Here is a 17,583-nt window from a genome sequence, read left to right as displayed (position 1 = left end):
AAGCTTTGCGTTACTTTTGCTTCAGCGAGTGTGCGCGCTATTTTTCTGCCATGACTTCGCTGCTCGACTAGCCAGCCAGCCAGCCTTGCGAAAAATTTACTTTCAATTACAGCCTGTACGCCCACACGAAGACAAGTCCTCTCGTCTAAACGTTGGCAAGCACACCAGTTTTCCCTCCCTTGTTCACTTTACGATTATAACAGCCTGTAGTATAAATAACGACTGTGTACTACTAAGTGCTTGGGATTTGTGTGGGAAATTTCAATGCATCATATGCGTCCAAGAGAGAATACTTGGTACCCGCATCACACGACTTTGCAGCAGACACTTTTTCGCGCACCGAGCACGAGAAATTAGCCATTATGACCAAAGAGTAAGCGCCAAAAATTGCACTGTACGCCACCCCTTGGCTTCGGTTTACAAAAAGAAGTCGTTTAGTACAAAGGTTTAAGCGAAAGGTCGTTATCGCTTGGTCGTACCACTTTTAATAATGCGTAGGGAACACCGATGTGGTGTTCTACCGATTACGTGTCATCCTACAGAAACTCCAGACTTCACTCCCGGAGGTAGCTCAGCAGCCAATTCCAGCTTCGCTGCCGGCTACCTAACAATTTCGCGGATAGCAAAATTACAAAAATATACAGTCACATCTGCCGACGTTTCCTCACCGCGTCCTTAATGTCCAAAGCTTGTGGATTGAGACTAATTATATGCTACAGGGAAACAAGATTGCTCTTTTGCTCGAACTCGATAATTTCAAACAAGAAACTAGGCTATTCATTTGCCAGCAAAGTATACATCCTTTGCGGGTAAACAATTGCACCTTTCGAATATGCGCTAAAAGGACGCGTCCATCGGGAAGCAGTTGTCGTCCAGCAGTGGCGGCAGCGGCCTGCACTCGAAGGCAGCCATAAAATCCGGTAGGCGTCGCATGTACCAACGTCCCAAGCTCAGGGTATCGTTGTACGTCATCGTGTTGCGTCGGGAAGCGCATATGTTACTTATGAAATATACCATGTAAAAAATTTGGCTGGCCGAAAGCTTGGTATTGCCCCACGAAACCATCTGGTCGTACCAGTTGGAACCTTTGGCTGCGTCGGCGGCGGACGAAATCGAGAGCAGCGCGTGCTCTAGACCGGTCGCTTTCTGGCCCAGCTGATTAATAGCGCAGTTCTTTAAACGCTGCAGTCGAGCACGAGCGTCTTTGCTGAGGGATTCCAGAGTGAAGAGCTTGCGCCAGATGGCGTTGGCGATGTGAGCGCCGACCAGGGCGACGTTCACGACGACGTCCGTATCGTTGCCCTTGGGCAGCATGGAGTACAGCGCGCCGGACACGTACACAGTCATTTGGTTCACAGTGGCCCGAACGTCGTAGAGGCCATTGTTCTGCAGTGTCCACCACTTGCCCGAGTCCGCTGACGCGTACTTCAGCGCGAGCCTCTGCGTGTGCGCCCTGACTGCCAGAACGTTGGACCAGTACACGGTCGTCACGTCTGGGGGTCTCTCCGCGACCGCTTGCTCCATCGCCTCGATGAAGGACACCTGCTGCAGGTCTTCTAGCATGTCCCTCGCTTTTGTGGCGTCTTTGTTGAAGGCCACTATCCTTTTGACCTGGTCGATGACGACAGATCTAACGAGGCTGAAGACCTGAAAAGAAGAGAGATGAGTTTACCAGGATATTGTACACTCTGAACAGAAGTGAGTACAAAGAAAGCGAGCTGTTCTCTATTGCATTCTCTTTTATACAAGAGAGTGCGCTAGAGGACAGCTTACTCCCCTTTTTTTTCATACAGGCGTATGGATATTTAAGAGTGCACTACAGCACGGAATATGTGCACGCTTAGTACGACGGCATTCACGAAAAGGGCCCTCGCTATAAAGTGGGACCGTATTCTGGCTAACTTACAGAGTAACTAAGATTAAACCAGACCGTATGCTATTCAGAGCAATAATATTTACACCCATCCCACTGACATCGTGCCTGCCTAAAATTATGCTGCGCACCCTGGTCTAGCAAATCTTGTTCCAAATGAACAATGGTGGTTCAACTTACAGCTGAGCAGAAAAATATCTTGAGGCACTTTATCATAGCGACATTTATCTTCTTAGTATCTAGTTACATACGTAGACGAGAATTCGTAAGGAATCAGGAAAAAAAATCAGAGACAGTGAACGAAACTATTTACAAATCCGGTTGTTAGAGCATGTCAGAGTAGCCTCCCTCTTTGCAGTTTTCAGCACTATAAGCGTGTGCGAACCGAGTGGGTACGAACCGCTACTTTTACACTTAAAGTATTGTTGGAGAAAGTGTGTTGTTTGCTCAGGGAAACGATAACAGTAATGAATTTCAGGAAGAAGTCAAGGCACTGATCTTGCAGTTGAGTGTTAAAGTGAACACATTGTCCTCTGATGTGCATTGCATCCGCATTGAGCCAGAATTTTTTCCCAAATTTTATAGCTAATTTACCTGGGATAGGTAGACATTTCGACGCGACGACTTCAGGCGTTCGTAGATGGCCATTGCCCAGAGTGTTCTGAGAGATTCGGTTTTGTCATCGCAGTATTGTGCGTTGGCTGGCGACTCTGGCGGGTGATCTGCAGTGAAGAACTCCATCTCGTAAAGAACTTCGATCGACTTCAGCACGATGTACGCGACGGCCACGGGGCGGCGTTCGGGTGCGACCAGTGCTCTCAAGACCCGTGCGGCGCCATCGCTCGCATTGACTATGAACGGGTATGTCCTTTCCAGCACACCGGCGAATACCAAGAGGGGCTTCCAGTACTTTACGATAGAGGCGCTGTCCACTTCCTTGTCGCTCGAAGATCGACGGAGCGCATCTCGGTCCCAGTCTGTATTGGCAGGATGCGTTAGGTTGGCGCTCTTCGCGAGGTCTCTGTGCAGCTCGGTTATGTCTTTCAGCGTCGTCGTGGAGTTTAGCAAAGCGTTAAACGTTCGCAAGAGTAGCTGGGTATTGTATTCGTTCACGCTGTCCGCGTCGAGCGCCGTCAAGACCAACATCGCCGGTGAACCGTTTGCTCCTGGAGTGAAAGAGGTATTTATGGCAACCATTAAGCCATACCGGAGCTGAAGAGTTCCCAGAAGGGTGATCATGTCGGCTTGGGGCATGGGGAAGTACACTCGTAGAGTTCGCACAAAGTTTCCGACGGCTTCAATAAGCGTGAACCCGGTGTCGGCGGCCGTCCGAGTGCAGGAGCTGTGGAAGAGGTAGAGCACCTCGGAGGTCGGGTCTCTTGCGGTTCCGTGAAGAGCGGGCGAGACGACGTCGCTCAACAGGTTCTTGAGCGTGATGTCCAGCTGTTCGATGTCGGCGCGTCGAAAACAGGCGAAGTCATGGAACCAACTGCAAGGAGCGATGCTCGTGTTGGACACCTGCGTATATGAAGCCGCTCGCTGGGTCGCCAAGTAGTTATGCCGCACTATGAAGTGCGCTTCGGAAGCGGTGGCTTTGACTACTAGATAGTTGGTCATAAGTATCCAGGTGATATTGTCTGCTGTTGTGCAGCGCAGTGGTCGAGCACTTATGGAGCCAATTAAGCTACCAAGGTCCTCAGGGATGAGAATTATACTCCTCCTCACCTTCGGGTGTGAGGAGGAGTATATTAAGTGCCGCACTACCAGGCCCAAACCAAACAATGTGGTCTAGTAACTTATGGCCAATCCTGTATGCTTCAAACAAGAAAAGAATATGTACCAACTGGCAGGTAAATGTGGCAGCGCTGCCGCACCGGTTGCGGAACACGAGATGCGAGCATTAACTCTGAAGCATTTCTGCAACCGCACTGAGAACTTTGTATTTTCCAAAAAGGCGTTAAGGTTAAATACTCGGCTAAGCTGGTAAATGGGCAGCAATTTACTTGAAGTACGTGGGGTAAATGTAGCGAAAGTTCTCTTTCTGGACCGTATGCTGAACCATAAAGCGTGTGTATTAGAAAATAATGGATTCTTGCTGTGTTTCAAAAACCGCCAAAGCTGACAGTTGCCTGCAATACAATGGCATCTTATTGCACTCAGAGTAAGTACATATCATTGATTGTGGCAGGCATCTCTAGTAAAACACTGAATAAAAGGGAGCGCTGTCTCAAAGCGATGCCTTTCTTGCGCTAGCACATCATGCAGTAACCCTAACGGGTACGCATGCTAATAGAGCTGGAGTAAATTTAGCCAACCAGCAGTCGTCTAGACCGCTTTAAGGGGCGTACCTCGGCGAGGTTGTTGATGAGGCGCGGACAGCAGAAGTCCCGTTCCCTGTCAGAGTCGACGCCGCGCCGATCGACCGTGAGGATGAACAGCGCCCACCCTAGCACGGTGAGGCCGATGAGCACCGCGGCACAGACGTACGTGCGGTCCCGCCTGCCCTCCATCTGGGTGAGCTCCTGGACGACGCCACCCGAAGACCCTTCGGTCGTCAGAGGTCGCATGTTAGCTCTTGACGCCTGCTCAGCAGCTCCGGCCGCACAACCCGACTCCATCGAGATCAGTCTTCTTCCCGGCTGCGTATCGCGAGCGGGGCGTTGGCTGCGCGCAGAGCGATGACAATGTTGATGGACTTTGCAAAATGGCACGCGCCCGCTTCACAGACGTACCCGCCCTTGCCTTGCGGTTCTTCGCCTCTTAATGTGTGTTCAGGTGCGTACAATACGAAACGGAAGACTTCATCTGAACTCCAGCAAGGATTATTCGCTAGAAAAGACCGAGAAGCATGTTTTCTGTTTTTATCTCTAAAGTAGCTTTCCTGTAGACCTGCTATTCCCTTAATGCCTCCTCAAGTTCTATGCGAAGTAAATATAATACGTTTATTGAGCTAGTATACTAAATGTTCTTTTCCATGCTGTTCGTGTATGTACGCATGTCAACCGAGGCACTTTGCGCAGGCAACAGTTATAGAATAATCAGCCTTGTGGTTTGGTTTGGTTTATGGGGTTTAACGTCCCAAAGCGACTAAGGCTATGAGAGACGCAGTAGTGGAGGGCTCCGGAAATTTCGACCACCTGGGGTTCTTTAACGTGCACTGACATCAACCTTGTCTAAAGGTCCTTACGCCACAGTTCAGTTTTTTGCTTTTTAGGTCAGTGGTACATTTACGGCACATCCGGAGTTCCGCGTCTCCATAAAGAAAAGCCTTTGCCCTCACACTCAAGATATTCGGAGCTTCAGGGGAGCCGTAAGTGCCTTACTAATGGTAAAACGCGTGGCCTGTGGATTTTCGACCAAGGTTGTATACCTGGAGTAAGGATTAGTTAAACTGCACTAGAGGCAAGCAGACTGTTCAAGCAAAGCTGTACGAGAAAAGGAGGCTGCAAAAGAAAGGAGTGCAGAGACCATGGATGGAACGAATGGAAAACTCCTTTTTGTTTGTCCCGTCATAACGCTGCAGTAAGCATCGTAGTACACTGCAAAACTTAGCTACAACAATGAAAGAAAAGAGTGCGACAGTTAAGCAGCCAAGGAAGAAACACGACCTTGAAGACACTTTCGCCAGCTTCGCTACGCCCACTTAGCTGTGCTCAGCCACGTTTCTGTATATCTTTGCGTGAGAAAATCGTGTCCTGCTGATCACCCTTACTATGCCTCGGAAATCTTGGCCGACCACGAAGCAATAAAATTACAGAGCTTGCAGTGAAAAGATAGCAAACTAATATGTCACGGAATTAAACGTGGCAACCTTCCCGCAACTGTACGGTTAAGTCATAAGCAGCAATGCCAGCTTTTATTTCTTTTCTTCTCCTTTTATTTTTAAGGTAACATCCGTCACTGGAGCTCCCTCCTTTTTTTAGCATCAAAATGCATCCACGCAAGGGTCGGTATTTGCTCAACTCGAAACATCAGCGCAGCAACGGCTTACGCGAACACCACGAAATTGTTAATGGAATGCATTAACAAAGAAGCTATTATTCACGAGAAAGCGCTACCGGAAAAGCGCTTAAAGTCTTCGCTTCTGGACGACATGTCAACCGCCTAGTAGCAGGAAGAGGACTCCGACAACCAAAAAGAAGTTTAGACGATCAATGCAATCGATGCGGCAGGGTATGCGTTAGCACTAATGTTCCCACCGGACAGAGCAACCGCTCCCGCTGACGAGTTCAGACCTCGCGAGCATGTGGCGCGATGCCAATCACCCTGAAACACTCTGTACACCCTCTCCACTCTCCGCCCTCTCTATGCCTTCCTTCTCCCTCTCTTCCCTGACAGTGGCGGCCAGATTTCCTTCTCTCCACTTTTCCATCTGCCAAGGCTTCAGACTGGCTGACAGACGAGTAAATTTTTTCAACGTAAGGGCTGTAATCCCGGCATATTAAAAAGCGCAGCATATACCGGGTGTTTCACGTAAGATGTTCGGCAATTTTTAAATATAAGCTTCGCAGAAGAGCGATTTTTTCTGCATAGCATTGTGGGCGATGTAGCGCAAAAATGTAGCTAAAGGTGCTACCTAATGTAATGGGCCGGTTAACTAATATAGAATAAGTTTTTCAACTGTTTTCGTTAGTATCCTTATATATTGAGAGGCATGTAGCCCATCGTAAGTAATATCCATAACAGTTTTTAGAATTTAGAAATCGCAGTTACCGTCAGCGCTGTGGCCCAACAAAATTTGATTATTTCGACGAGTTACCTGCGTTGGAGGGGTCGCTTAGCCTGCAACATTTTCGAAAGTGCGCGCATTTTGGCGTGATGTGCGCAAAATATGCAAGGATGCAGACCGAGGGTAAATGCGCTTTCGAAATTCTGAAAACTGACATGGATATTACTCATGGTGGGTTGCACGTCTATAAGTAGATAAGGAGACTGGCAGTAATAGCTAAAAGTTAACGACTCAGTATTACTTAATCAGCCTACTAGTTAACCCACCGACGACGCTAAACATAACATAAAAGGTGGAATACCCGGTATATCCTAGCACATGTATCGCTGCTTCCCTTGTATGCGAAGGGTAGTTTGCATATATATATATATATATATATATATACACACACACACACATTTGCCGTGAGTGCCTTCGCGGTACAATAGGCTGCAAAAGCTAGCAGACGGAAAAAGTGGAAGGGCCTCTCAAAGATTCATCACCTAAAGTGGCTGCTTAAAATCTCATTACAATACCTCCTCAGCCTCATTCACTATGTCAGTCCGACCGGATCTGCATCTTTTAAAGCTCAAGTGAGCTCGGAGCTGATAAAAGTGTACATGCAAGTTCTGCGTGCTTTTGCCTTGGTATTTCCATTATATGTATATGTATGGCCTCTCTCTGGTTTCAGTATCTCTTCTGTTTTTCTTTTCAACGTCAGGCCAATATTTGACCACCTCCCTTAATATATTTTAAATCAACGCCGTTTCAAAAGAAACAGTATTCTAGATTAAGGCAAAACGAATTTTAGTCCTCAGTGTTTCCTTTATCTTGCTTATTCTTTTCTCGCAAATGTAATATTGTCCAATGCGGACGTCTCAGCAACACAGCCCGGAAAGATCTTCCTAGTGGCCGTTCATCTGGAAGAAGACTTATTGCCAGGAGGAGAAAAATGAAAAACGACTATGGTGCGCGGAAACTGTGGAAGGTATAGGGGTGAAGGAGAATTATGATAAAAGGTGCCTAAAAGGCTTTCGATATAGAAGCACCTTATACGACAGAGGTTGAGTGCACCCCCCTCTCCGCTGCAGGGCCTCAGACTCGCCCGTGAGCCGTACCCAGCTGATCGAGAAAAAAAACGTTATTAAAGAAAAATAAATGAAAAGGGAAACGCGCAGCTGACTTGAGAAAGATGACTCGGCAAAATTTAGACTTGCGCCTCTTCTGCGCGTTAAGCTGAAACCTTTCCGCTCGAACCTCAGGAAGGATGGGGGCCAAAGTTCATAAAGCGAAGATTTTTGCTGATTTCGCTCTCTCCGTGGGAAGACTTCTTCTCCTTGGCTTCTTTTTTCTTAGACATTATTCTCTTTTATCGCGGTTTATTGCTCGTCTTTCTTTTAGTTCAGTCTTCTTGCCCTTCTTCGCCACTGCAGTGCCAGAGAAGGCTGGAGGTGCGGCACTTTTTGTCTTTGTTTTGCGCTTGCCCGACCGAGAGTGAACCGTTGGTTCGTTTTAGGCTTACGCACGTGTTTTCTCCGCCGACACGCTGGGCTGTGCGCGCACCTCGAATTGGGAGTGAGCCCCTGCAGGCTGCGCTTTCGCGCGCCGCTGATTTCTGCAGAGTTAACGCTTTCCGGCGGCGGCTGTGGATCGGCAGAGTGGAAAACGGTGCCGCGAGGCCCAGATGCTTGTCTGTGTAAACATCGCCGGGGAAAGAAAGCCTCGTCAAGTTGGAAGCGAACCTAGGAGCACTAGGCGAGAAGAAAGCTTCGCTTGCGCCGGTAGCGCCGCTGCAGGCGGGAGAATTTTTGAGGCAAGAAAGCTTGTTTCGCGCAAAGAAAGAATGCCGATGGTTCTGCGGGGACCGTTTCAGTGGAAAAAGAGCTGGAAGCTACTGGGAAAAGGGCGCAGGATACGAGTTGCGCGAAACTTTGTTGCGAGCTCTGGCAGGTATAAAACGTTGTGTTTGGGGAACAGGGTTGAAGTGGAACAGACTTGGCACCAGCTGCGTCGACACGTTGCTTTATTCAAAGAAGCTTTAATCTAGTTTGCCACAGAGGAGCTTTGCGTCCGGCTTTCTGGGACATACACAGTGTGCCTCACTTAACGAGAGCCTATGTTTAAGGGTATGCTGCTTCGCTTGGTTTCACTCAGGATTACCTTACAGCGACTGTTGTGTACAGCATGTCATCCTTAATGTATACTATATCCGATGTGACAGTAGAGTATAATGACGTCACTACTTCACATCACGTGATAGCGCTGCGCCCTCGCTCCCTCTCTTGTTCCGTCCTAACAGATTCAGTTCAAGTTAGAGCCCGCGGAACACAGAGGCCCCATGTTCATAATGCTACGAAAGAGTGAGAACAGCAGTGAGCGTAGCGCAATCGCAGGCATTGCAATTTCGGCGTGAGAGGGGGTACCTGAAAATGCAAAGTGTGGTCGCAAAGAGGAAGCAGGGACTAAATTACACGTGCTAAGCCTCATTTTAATGAAGAGAGCATCCCAAACGTCGTTCAGTGCGAACGCACTGATGGGTACCCCGCCGACCGCGATGAGGAAGCGCCGGAAGCGGAGTTTTCACAACCGGCGCTCATGCCTCAGACATGTTAATTTTATGCGAATATATGCTTAGCGTGCAAAATATACTGCTGAGCGTACCAGAAGATAGATAACGGTAGCGCATAAATCTGTATATAGTTACACATTTCCTTCGTCACTTTCGTCAGTAGTGTTGCCGCACTAAAAAAAGTTTGCATTCTGTGCAGATATGAGATGTGGGCTCTCACTTCGTTTTTGTCGCACGCGCCACGGTCGTCAACTCAAAACATTTCAATCCACCGTTTTTACAGTAGCTCAATTTGTCTCGTTAGGTTTCGTGTGTGTGTGTGTGTGTGTGTGTGTGTGTGTGTGTGTGTGTGTGTGTGTGTGTGTGTGTGTGTGTGTGTGTGTGTGTGTGTGTGTGTGTGTGTGTGTGTGTGTGTGTGTGTGCGCGTGTGTGCGTGTGTGCGTGTGCGTGTGTGTGTGTGTGTGTGTGTGTGTGTGTTTGTTTGTGTGTGCGTGCGTGTGTGTTTGTGTGTGTGTGTGTGTGTGTGTATGCGTGCGTGCGTGCGTGCGTGTGTGTGTGTGTGTGTGTGTGCGCGCGTGTGTGCGTGTGTGCGTGTGTGCGTGTGTGCGTGTGTGTGTGTGTGTGTGTGTGTGCGCGCGTGCGTGCGTGCGTGCGTGCGTGCGCGTGTGTGCGTGCGTGCGTGCGTGCGTGCGTGTGCGTGTGGAATTCTGGATCAAACAAAACATTTGTACCGGATATAGCGAATATGGCTGATGCCGCAATATTTGTTCTACATTGCTAACGCTCGATACTCATACTCTGCCTCAGCCTCTTGCTCTTTGTTAGAGACGTGCTTAAATCGTCCAGTCGTATCGTGAGAAGGACACCTGGATAAATACACGTGGAGCTATAACCCGCTTAACTAGCACCGCGAGGCGCATATTTCAAATCTGTAGCACAGGGCGCTTTGCAAGAACTCGCAGGTTCATCAAACCCATGCCGTTATGAGGGTTTCAGCAGCTGTCGGCCAAACAAATCATGAAAGCGAGCGCGCGAGTTTGGGCTAGTTTGGTTAGACCGAATGAGAAGAGCAGACGTACCGAAGGCACAAGAAGGAACAAGAACGGTTTTTGAGCCGTGTTCGTCCCTCACTCCCCACGCAGTTTTCCACACAACTCCCTTAGCAGAGAAGACTCTGTCGCATGGAGGCCGCTACAAACGGGCTCGTACCCGAACCTACACGTACTCAACAAAATATATCCCACACAATACACTGACAAATGCCCTTGGTGCCAAGAACCACCCACGCTGTACCACATAACGTGGGCATGCCAGAGGATAAGCGTGGTACCAGCTATAACATATCCCAGTGCGGAGCAATGGGAGGGAGTGCTCTCCAGCGATCGCCGAGTCGACCAAGAAGGTCTGATTCGGCGAACACATCTAGCAGCAGCTTCCAGCGAAGCCCTGGACTAAGGGCAGCCGACCTTTGTACAAGCAGATGGACGAAGCCATCTGACAGCCGCAGCAGAAAAGCAAATCTAGAGCTTAATAAAGTTGTTCACTCACTCACTCACTCACTCACTCCTTCGAAAACAGCAATGCATGTTGTTGCTGTATACACAGTTTGCAGTCTCGCTCCTCTTGCCTCATCTGTGAGACATGGTGGTGTATAACTGCCCGGTTGAACCGGCACAGTATAAGTATTCTGATTTTTTTCTTTATTCCACTCTTTTTTAGTAGACCGTTCAGCCGGCTGGCAGATTCTGGTTATATCGGGGAGAGGCATCGTTTGAGTCAACAGCATAGTGCGAGGGACAGATTTCATGAAATTATAGAAGAATCGTCCTCCCAGTGCCAGTGCATGCATACCCATAGCACACTGAGTAAGCTAAGAGCGCAAGCAAGATAAGCAACTTACTAGAGCGCCTTTTTCTCCTCTATGGGCTCTATATTCAACGCTTCCGCAGAATATTCGGGATTTTCACGCCGTGTTTTTCTTCCTCTGAAGGTATGAGGCGTGACGGCTTATTCATATATAGACCGGTGTGTTCTGTATGGTACGTGTGCAACAAGCTGCAAATAGTTTGCCGTTTTCTTTATTTTGCGCTGCGGCGGTCGCTCACAACCGGAGATCGTATGGAGTGTTCTTCAGGTCAATGCAGCGAATGCTCTTCGTAGCCAACTGGTCTTTTCTCCTTTCGCTGACGTGCCTCTTTATGCAGGCTATTTGGCGTCATCATCATCGTGAACATTCCCGTAGTTTTCCTCCTCTACTCTTTATTGTTCAATCTCTGCCCCAGGTGCTTAGTGGCAGACTTGCACTTGTCGTTAAAGTCGCTCTCTGTCCCCGTTTATGGGGGCCCGTGCACAAAGTACTCTGCCGTTCGCTTCCTTGCTCGGTGTTCGCTTGGATGTTCGCTCACAAGGGGGGCACTTGTTTGGTGCGCAGCGCCCTACGGCCGGGCGGACGAGCAGGAGTACCGGCTGACGCGCTACCTCATGTCCAACTACGACCCGGCGGTACGGCCCTCCTTCAACTCCTCCCTGTCGCTGCGTGTAGACCTGGACCTCTCCCTACTACAGCTGCTAGACGTGGTCAGTGCACTTGGGCTTGTTTTTGTTGTCGTTGTTGTTGTCGCTGTTGTTGTTGTTGTTGTTGTTGTTGTTGTTGTTGTTGTTGTTGTTGTTGTTGTTGTTGTTGTTGTTGTTGTTGTTGTTGTTGTTGTTGTTGTTGTTGTTGTTGTTGTTGTTGTTGTTGTTGTTGTTGTTGTTGTTGTTCCCAGTAAATTTCCTGCCTCTCCCTTTTTTTCCGTTCTCGTCTTCTCGAGGATATCTTTTCGTAGATAAATGATGCTAAATTCGCGAAAGTTTCATATCGACGTTTCAGCCGCCTATTATTCGTTTTCTGTTTTTTTTTTTTTTCCTTTTGGTCACTGCAAGTTGCCACCATCGTTTTTCTCAAGTATGCTGTTGTACCGTGTTTCTTGCCGTCCCTTAGCGACTTTCTGACCAGTTTTCTTTTATTCCTTATTATTGCGATAGAATTTAGGCCGTCTCGCAAAAACGACCCAGTTTATCCGTAACAAAATCTTCCGATTGGTCGAGACGGCCGTGACATCATCACCAGCGCCAAATTTGAAAACAGGACTAGAATGCTCGAGTATACCTTCTAGTGGGTTATTATATGAGATTATACTAATCCGACCCGCTCTTCCACCTTAATCCACCCACTAATCCTCATTATTCCACTCAGGAATCCTCACTAATCCTCCTTACCACCCACTATCCTACCCTAAACCATTTTTCTATGGTGGGCCTATTTTTAAATTTTGGGAGCTTTTTTAGAAGATCTGGGTGTGGGCCAACTTCTAAATGATATCGCATTCCCTTCTTTAAGAACGCGGTTATGAAGGTCGCAACGTTTTGGGTGGTTTATTTTTGTTATTTCTTTATTTTCTACCACCTTTCTGCGCAAATGTTTCTATCCGAAAGTCATGAGACAGTTAACTGCTTAATTGAATAACTAGTTAACTGTTTGGCCAACTGTTTGGCTTTCTTTAGATGATCAAGTGCGCGTTTCTTCTGCTTGTTCCTTTCCATGCTTTGTTTTGATCAGCACCTTAACTATAGAAGCAAGCAGCATGGACAACACCTAGCGTTTGAAGGTTCTGCAAGGTACCAATGGTTTAGGAAATATCATGCGAAATATAATCTCACATTCAGTGGCGTAGAATGCAGGGATAGTCGGTAGCGTAGAGTTTCACAATCAGTAGAACCTCCTTATAACGAAGTTGGAATGGCCCGGCGATTATTTCGTTATAGCCCACGTTGACCGAGCTTTGAAGAAGAATTGTCATTCCTTCGTTATATCCAATATTTCGTTATAAGCGGTTTCGTTATTATAAGGTTCGGCTGCATCGCTTAGAGGGAAAACTGGCGGCGCTGCACTTCCTTCACCATGGAGAGGCGCAGGAATGCCAGGGAGATAAGGTTTCGTGTTTGGCTTGGCTATTGTTGGGCATAATAACGTGGATTCGGCCGCAATAATACGACCCTTTTCGAGGCAAACATCGAATAAATGCTGCGAAAGTTTCCACGCCAGCCTGACACTTTTGTTAAATATATTGAAGAAGTGGAAAGCGCGCTACTGTAATAATTTAATCCCCGCACAGAGGAGAGAATTGCGGCTCAGGTATCGACTCCGAGGCAGAATCCACATCTTTAGCACATTTTCGGCGTTTTCGGCCTAGCCAAATACGAAACCTTGTCTTCCCAGCATTACTGCGGTGGATTAAGCGTTCTTTAAAAAACTAGCATAGACGGTGGCGCCGCCTATTCCTCTAGGTAAGATTTAAAACTCTATGATTGGTAGGTCATTATGTAACATAGCGCATGCTCGTTCTCGTCCAGACTTCTGTTCAATCTTGATGTGCGCTCTGTTGCATAATCACAACTCCCGTGCTGCGTTTTTCTATTCAATGTCCGTGAAAGATATGTCTCAGTAGCTTGCCTCCAATAAAGCGAGGACTCGGGATTCGCTCTCTACTTCACGTTAGGGCGAGGCCGCGTCTCGAGAACCGTCGACGTCAGTGAAATAGTTTCGCCACACATATTGTTTTTCACCTCATATATCACGTTCCAGTTTCGCTTGACTTCTTTCAAAACTCGGCGAAACGAATTTTCAGAAAATTACAGCGCTGAGATCATTCCACACGTGGCGCTGAGCAGCAGCTGTTCGTTCGCGAAGTTCTCGCTTTTAAAAATGAAAGCGCACGCCGAAATGAAGACCTGGGCTGCGTTAGAGCTTCCTAATGAAAGGTCAATACTGATCCCGGCGGTAATTAGAGCCAGGGCGAGGCGAACCGAAGAGAAGAACGTGTGTTGACATCGACAAATCGATTCGTCTTCGCTTCAGCAAGGAAGCGAGTAGAGCAACTGTTCCGAACCTTCTTTTCCTCCTCTCTCTCTCTCTCACTCTGTTTGTTTTTTTGTTTTTGTTTGCACTGTTGCTACCTTTATGTTCGCGACGCTGGGAGGCACACAGTCCGGTCTAGCGTATACTTTGTTTCATGCACACTACAACACCACAAACAATCTTTGCGCGCTTCCTTTACGATTTATCCTCTTGTTCTATTCAATTGCTTTGCAGGCGGCACCTCAGTCTGGTACACCCGCTTCACACCATTAGCGAGGCCTTAAGCCAGTGAGCTGGCGGATTTCTTTGGCGAGGTGGTTTCTGACTACGCTGCAGGAGGTGCTCAAGTCTTTAAGGACCAGAATAGCAGGGCGGCGACTACGCAAGCAAGCCTCTGAACTGGAGAGTATAGAAAGGACTTCGGCAATCAGTTACGCTGTCTAGCGTTCAAAGGTTTCGTCAGCTTAGCGCGAGCCAGAGAACATGACCCTTGCGATTAAAACAGGACTGCAGAATAGAGCGCAATCGAGCCTGCCTGAAGTTAAAGACGTACTTCTCTGTGCCCTGCCCTTGCCTTGTCCTTACCCTTCGCGTAAAATATGTTTTTGGCGCTGTTGTATTCATTTTACTTACTCTATTTTCACATACCGCAGCCTCATGTGAAACGAGAAAACAAAATGGAGAAAAAGAGCCGACAGCCCGTTGGCCATTCTGCGACGCTAATTTCAGCGCTAACTGTCAGTTCTGTCTCCACAGAGTGTGCAGCCATTAAAACTGTCGCTGAAATTAGCGAGACACAGTGGACCCCGCGCTGTCAGTTCTTTTTTTCTTAATTTTGATCGAAGGACAAAAACGGATAGCTCTATAATATCGGCCTTATAGCTTCCTGTCTATGGCCCTGTACATGCGCCTGTTCTTTTTGTCCACTTGACTGCTTATGAATGCATAGCCTCAACCCCGCATCTTCTGCCACAACGACTTTGGACCAAGTAACGCTATCATCGATGGCACAGTCAGCGCCGGCACTGTCTTTTAAGAAGACGCGTTGCGCTCAAACATGGGGGGTGGGGGGGGGGGGGGGGGGGGGGGGGGCGTTGAAGGGAGAATTTTATAGGTGGCAGCATGTATCTGCCCGCGGGCAAAATTTTCAATGGCGGTTTTGGAATCGCTCAGGATAAGCGTGGCTGTGGAAGATGATATCGCTAGCGCGATGGCTGCTTCTTCGACTTCTGCCGAGGTGTTTGCCCTGTCCAAATAGTGTGGGTGCCGGCCCATCCGGGCAATCCCGGTAACGGTGCGGCCCATTCCGCTGCTCGAGCGTACGTCAACCAAGCGGCGCCTACCGAAAACCTAGGCAGCGCGAGAGATGGGCTGATCACATATCACGATATAAAGCTACACTGCCGCGAAGAACATCTACTTTAGCCCCCGCCACACACATCCCTGACAAAACAACAACTGACGACCTGGCGACAACTCCAGGCTCGCACCTTTAGCTCCCCAGCGCTTCTTACGCTTTTCTTCCCTTGTACTCACACTCCCGAATGTTACATCTATGGGGCCCCGAGAGTCACATTCGACCACATTATGTTCATCTGCCGACAACTGCAACCACCGGCCCAATGGGCCCTCGCGGACTCGGAGGGGTGGGAGGTCGTGGTCTCTAGCTCCGACCCGGCCTCGCAACTGAGGCTAGGGAACTGTGCACAGAATGTCGCCGTCAGACACGGGATGCCGGCCACCACCTACAACCAGAGAAACAGCCTACCTATGAAATTTTGAACTATGAGGGCTCCGCCGATAATAAAGTTTTCCGCCACCACCAACATGCAGACGCGGTCGGAACGGCTCGGGTGACAGCAACGGTAGCGGCATGTCTAAACTAAGCTGGCGCGGCGGCAACGCGCACTCTGTTCAGTCCAGCCGTGCTCATGCTAACATCAGCCCTTGCCACTTTATACCTCTCCGCACTCCTCTTTTAGCTTGTTCACCTCCTCACTCTTTCTACAGCTGTCGCCATTTTTTTTCCTCGGGTGTTCGTCGGCCGCGCCTTTGGTTTTAGCGCTGCCGTCATGAGCAGCGATATCTCCGTTTCCTTTACTCTTTTATCTTAAGCGCGTATTTCGTCGAAAAAAAAGGGACAACAGATTCGCAAGCGATGACTGTCTGCTGAACTTCTCTTGGACTGAAGAGTGGGAACGGTCTGCCGCCATGGTTAACGATGCGTTCCTGGACCGCAGCGCCGCGCATTATTACTGTACCGCTCTAATGATCAGCCACTGGTGCTAATCTCTGTTATTTGCCACTATACACAAGCACGTATAACGAATAAGTGCGTCTATAAAGCAGTACCTCTGCGTGCGCCATTGCAAGTAAACAACTGAGCGAAGACAACTCGGAGCAAAAATGGAGACGAAAACGCTAGCAAAAGTGAATTCAGGTGCAAATTTCTGGTGTAGCACCGATATCAACGTAGAGATAACTAAGCCGACAAGGGCATGTTTAATTCTTCAGGGAAAAATTGGAGGAGACACTTAAGCTCCGCCTTAAGGGTATGACACGGTAGAGTAATGGTTTAATTCCCATACATACAGAACTGGTCAATATCTACATTCATACATCCTTGGATGTCCTCATACCACTCCTGGTGCAGTGATGCATCGGTTAAGCGATGCGCTACTGTCCCGTGATGGCAGGCACGGCCACCGGCGGGGCTTTTGCGATCAAGGTTGCTCTTGCCAGCAACCTCTGTGACAAATCATTAATTTGACTGCCACCTGCCATGGTGCGCAATTCGCTTACCATCCAATGGGCAGGTTGAGATGACGCCACAAGGTTACGCGACCTAGGTGACCCATCTGCCTCCTATAGGTTGCTTCTGTGGGGATTTTGTAGCGAAAGCTACACTACTAGTCAGCGGCGCATTCCAGTTGGTCGTCGCAAGCCAGTACCGCGCATGCGCCGTAACCATGGAAACCGGTTATATGCTCGGCGCCTAACGTACGTTTCGTTATGTATATCCTGGCCTAGCTGAGCAAAGCCACAGCAAATTTTTTTTCCGGGATTTTTCGCTCGCGGTCAACGACGGCGGATTTTCTAGGACACGAGCTCCTAAACGCTCTCGAGTTAAAACGTGTCGCACTTTTGTTTGGCTGACAAATCGTTGAGCTGGAAAAAAAAAAGTGGAGGGCGGCGAATCCGAACCCTTACTGAACGTTTATCGATGTCCACTGCAGCGAATGGAGCGTGGGCACGCAGAGCACCGGCTGCACTTTAAGAAAAGCGAACCACAGCTGAGCGTGACCGTTCTGGATGCCCGCTCTTCTGGGGAGACAAAGACTTGCAAGATAAGGGAACACCTGGGGCTCCTCCTTCGCCGTATTGAGCGGTGATTTAATTTCGAGGAATGTTGGAACTTTTTCATTGCGCGCTTCGCGATTCTTGTTCTTTTTTTTTTTGTCACTTTCCTGAAACTTGTACGCGTTACCTGAGGGAAATTTTCACTCCGCGACGCACAGGTACCTTCCGTTCATTCG

The 17,583-nt window shown here is 48.6% G+C and overlaps 2 protein-coding genes across 2 annotated transcripts in view; one reads left to right on the top strand and one right to left on the bottom strand.

Annotated features, from left to right (window-relative positions):
* LOC149340479 (neuronal acetylcholine receptor subunit alpha-10-like) overlaps window positions 1–17,583 on the top strand; it is a 333,173-nt gene that overhangs the window by 286,183 nt on the left and 29,407 nt on the right. The window contains exon 4 of the mRNA XM_089549256.1: window positions 11,582–11,727. Within this exon, the coding sequence (XP_089405382.1) occupies window positions 11,582–11,727 (146 nt within the window). The remainder of the gene's footprint in view (window positions 1–11,581; window positions 11,728–17,583) is intronic.
* Window positions 838–3,112, bottom strand: LOC149340480 (uncharacterized). Its single transcript, XM_089550028.1, has 2 exons — window positions 2,468–3,112; window positions 838–1,647 (listed from the first exon to the last, which is right to left on the bottom strand). The coding sequence occupies exons 1-2, from the start codon at window positions 3,110–3,112 to the stop codon at window positions 838–840; spliced, it is 1,455 nt and encodes a 484-aa protein (XP_089406154.1).

This window comes from Amblyomma mixtum, chromosome 6, assembly GCF_055824585.1.
Source record: "Amblyomma mixtum isolate Tamu chromosome 6, ASM5582458v1, whole genome shotgun sequence".
Taxonomy (NCBI): domain Eukaryota; kingdom Metazoa; phylum Arthropoda; class Arachnida; order Ixodida; family Ixodidae; genus Amblyomma; species Amblyomma mixtum.
This window is presented reverse-complemented; position numbering and strand designations above follow the sequence as displayed.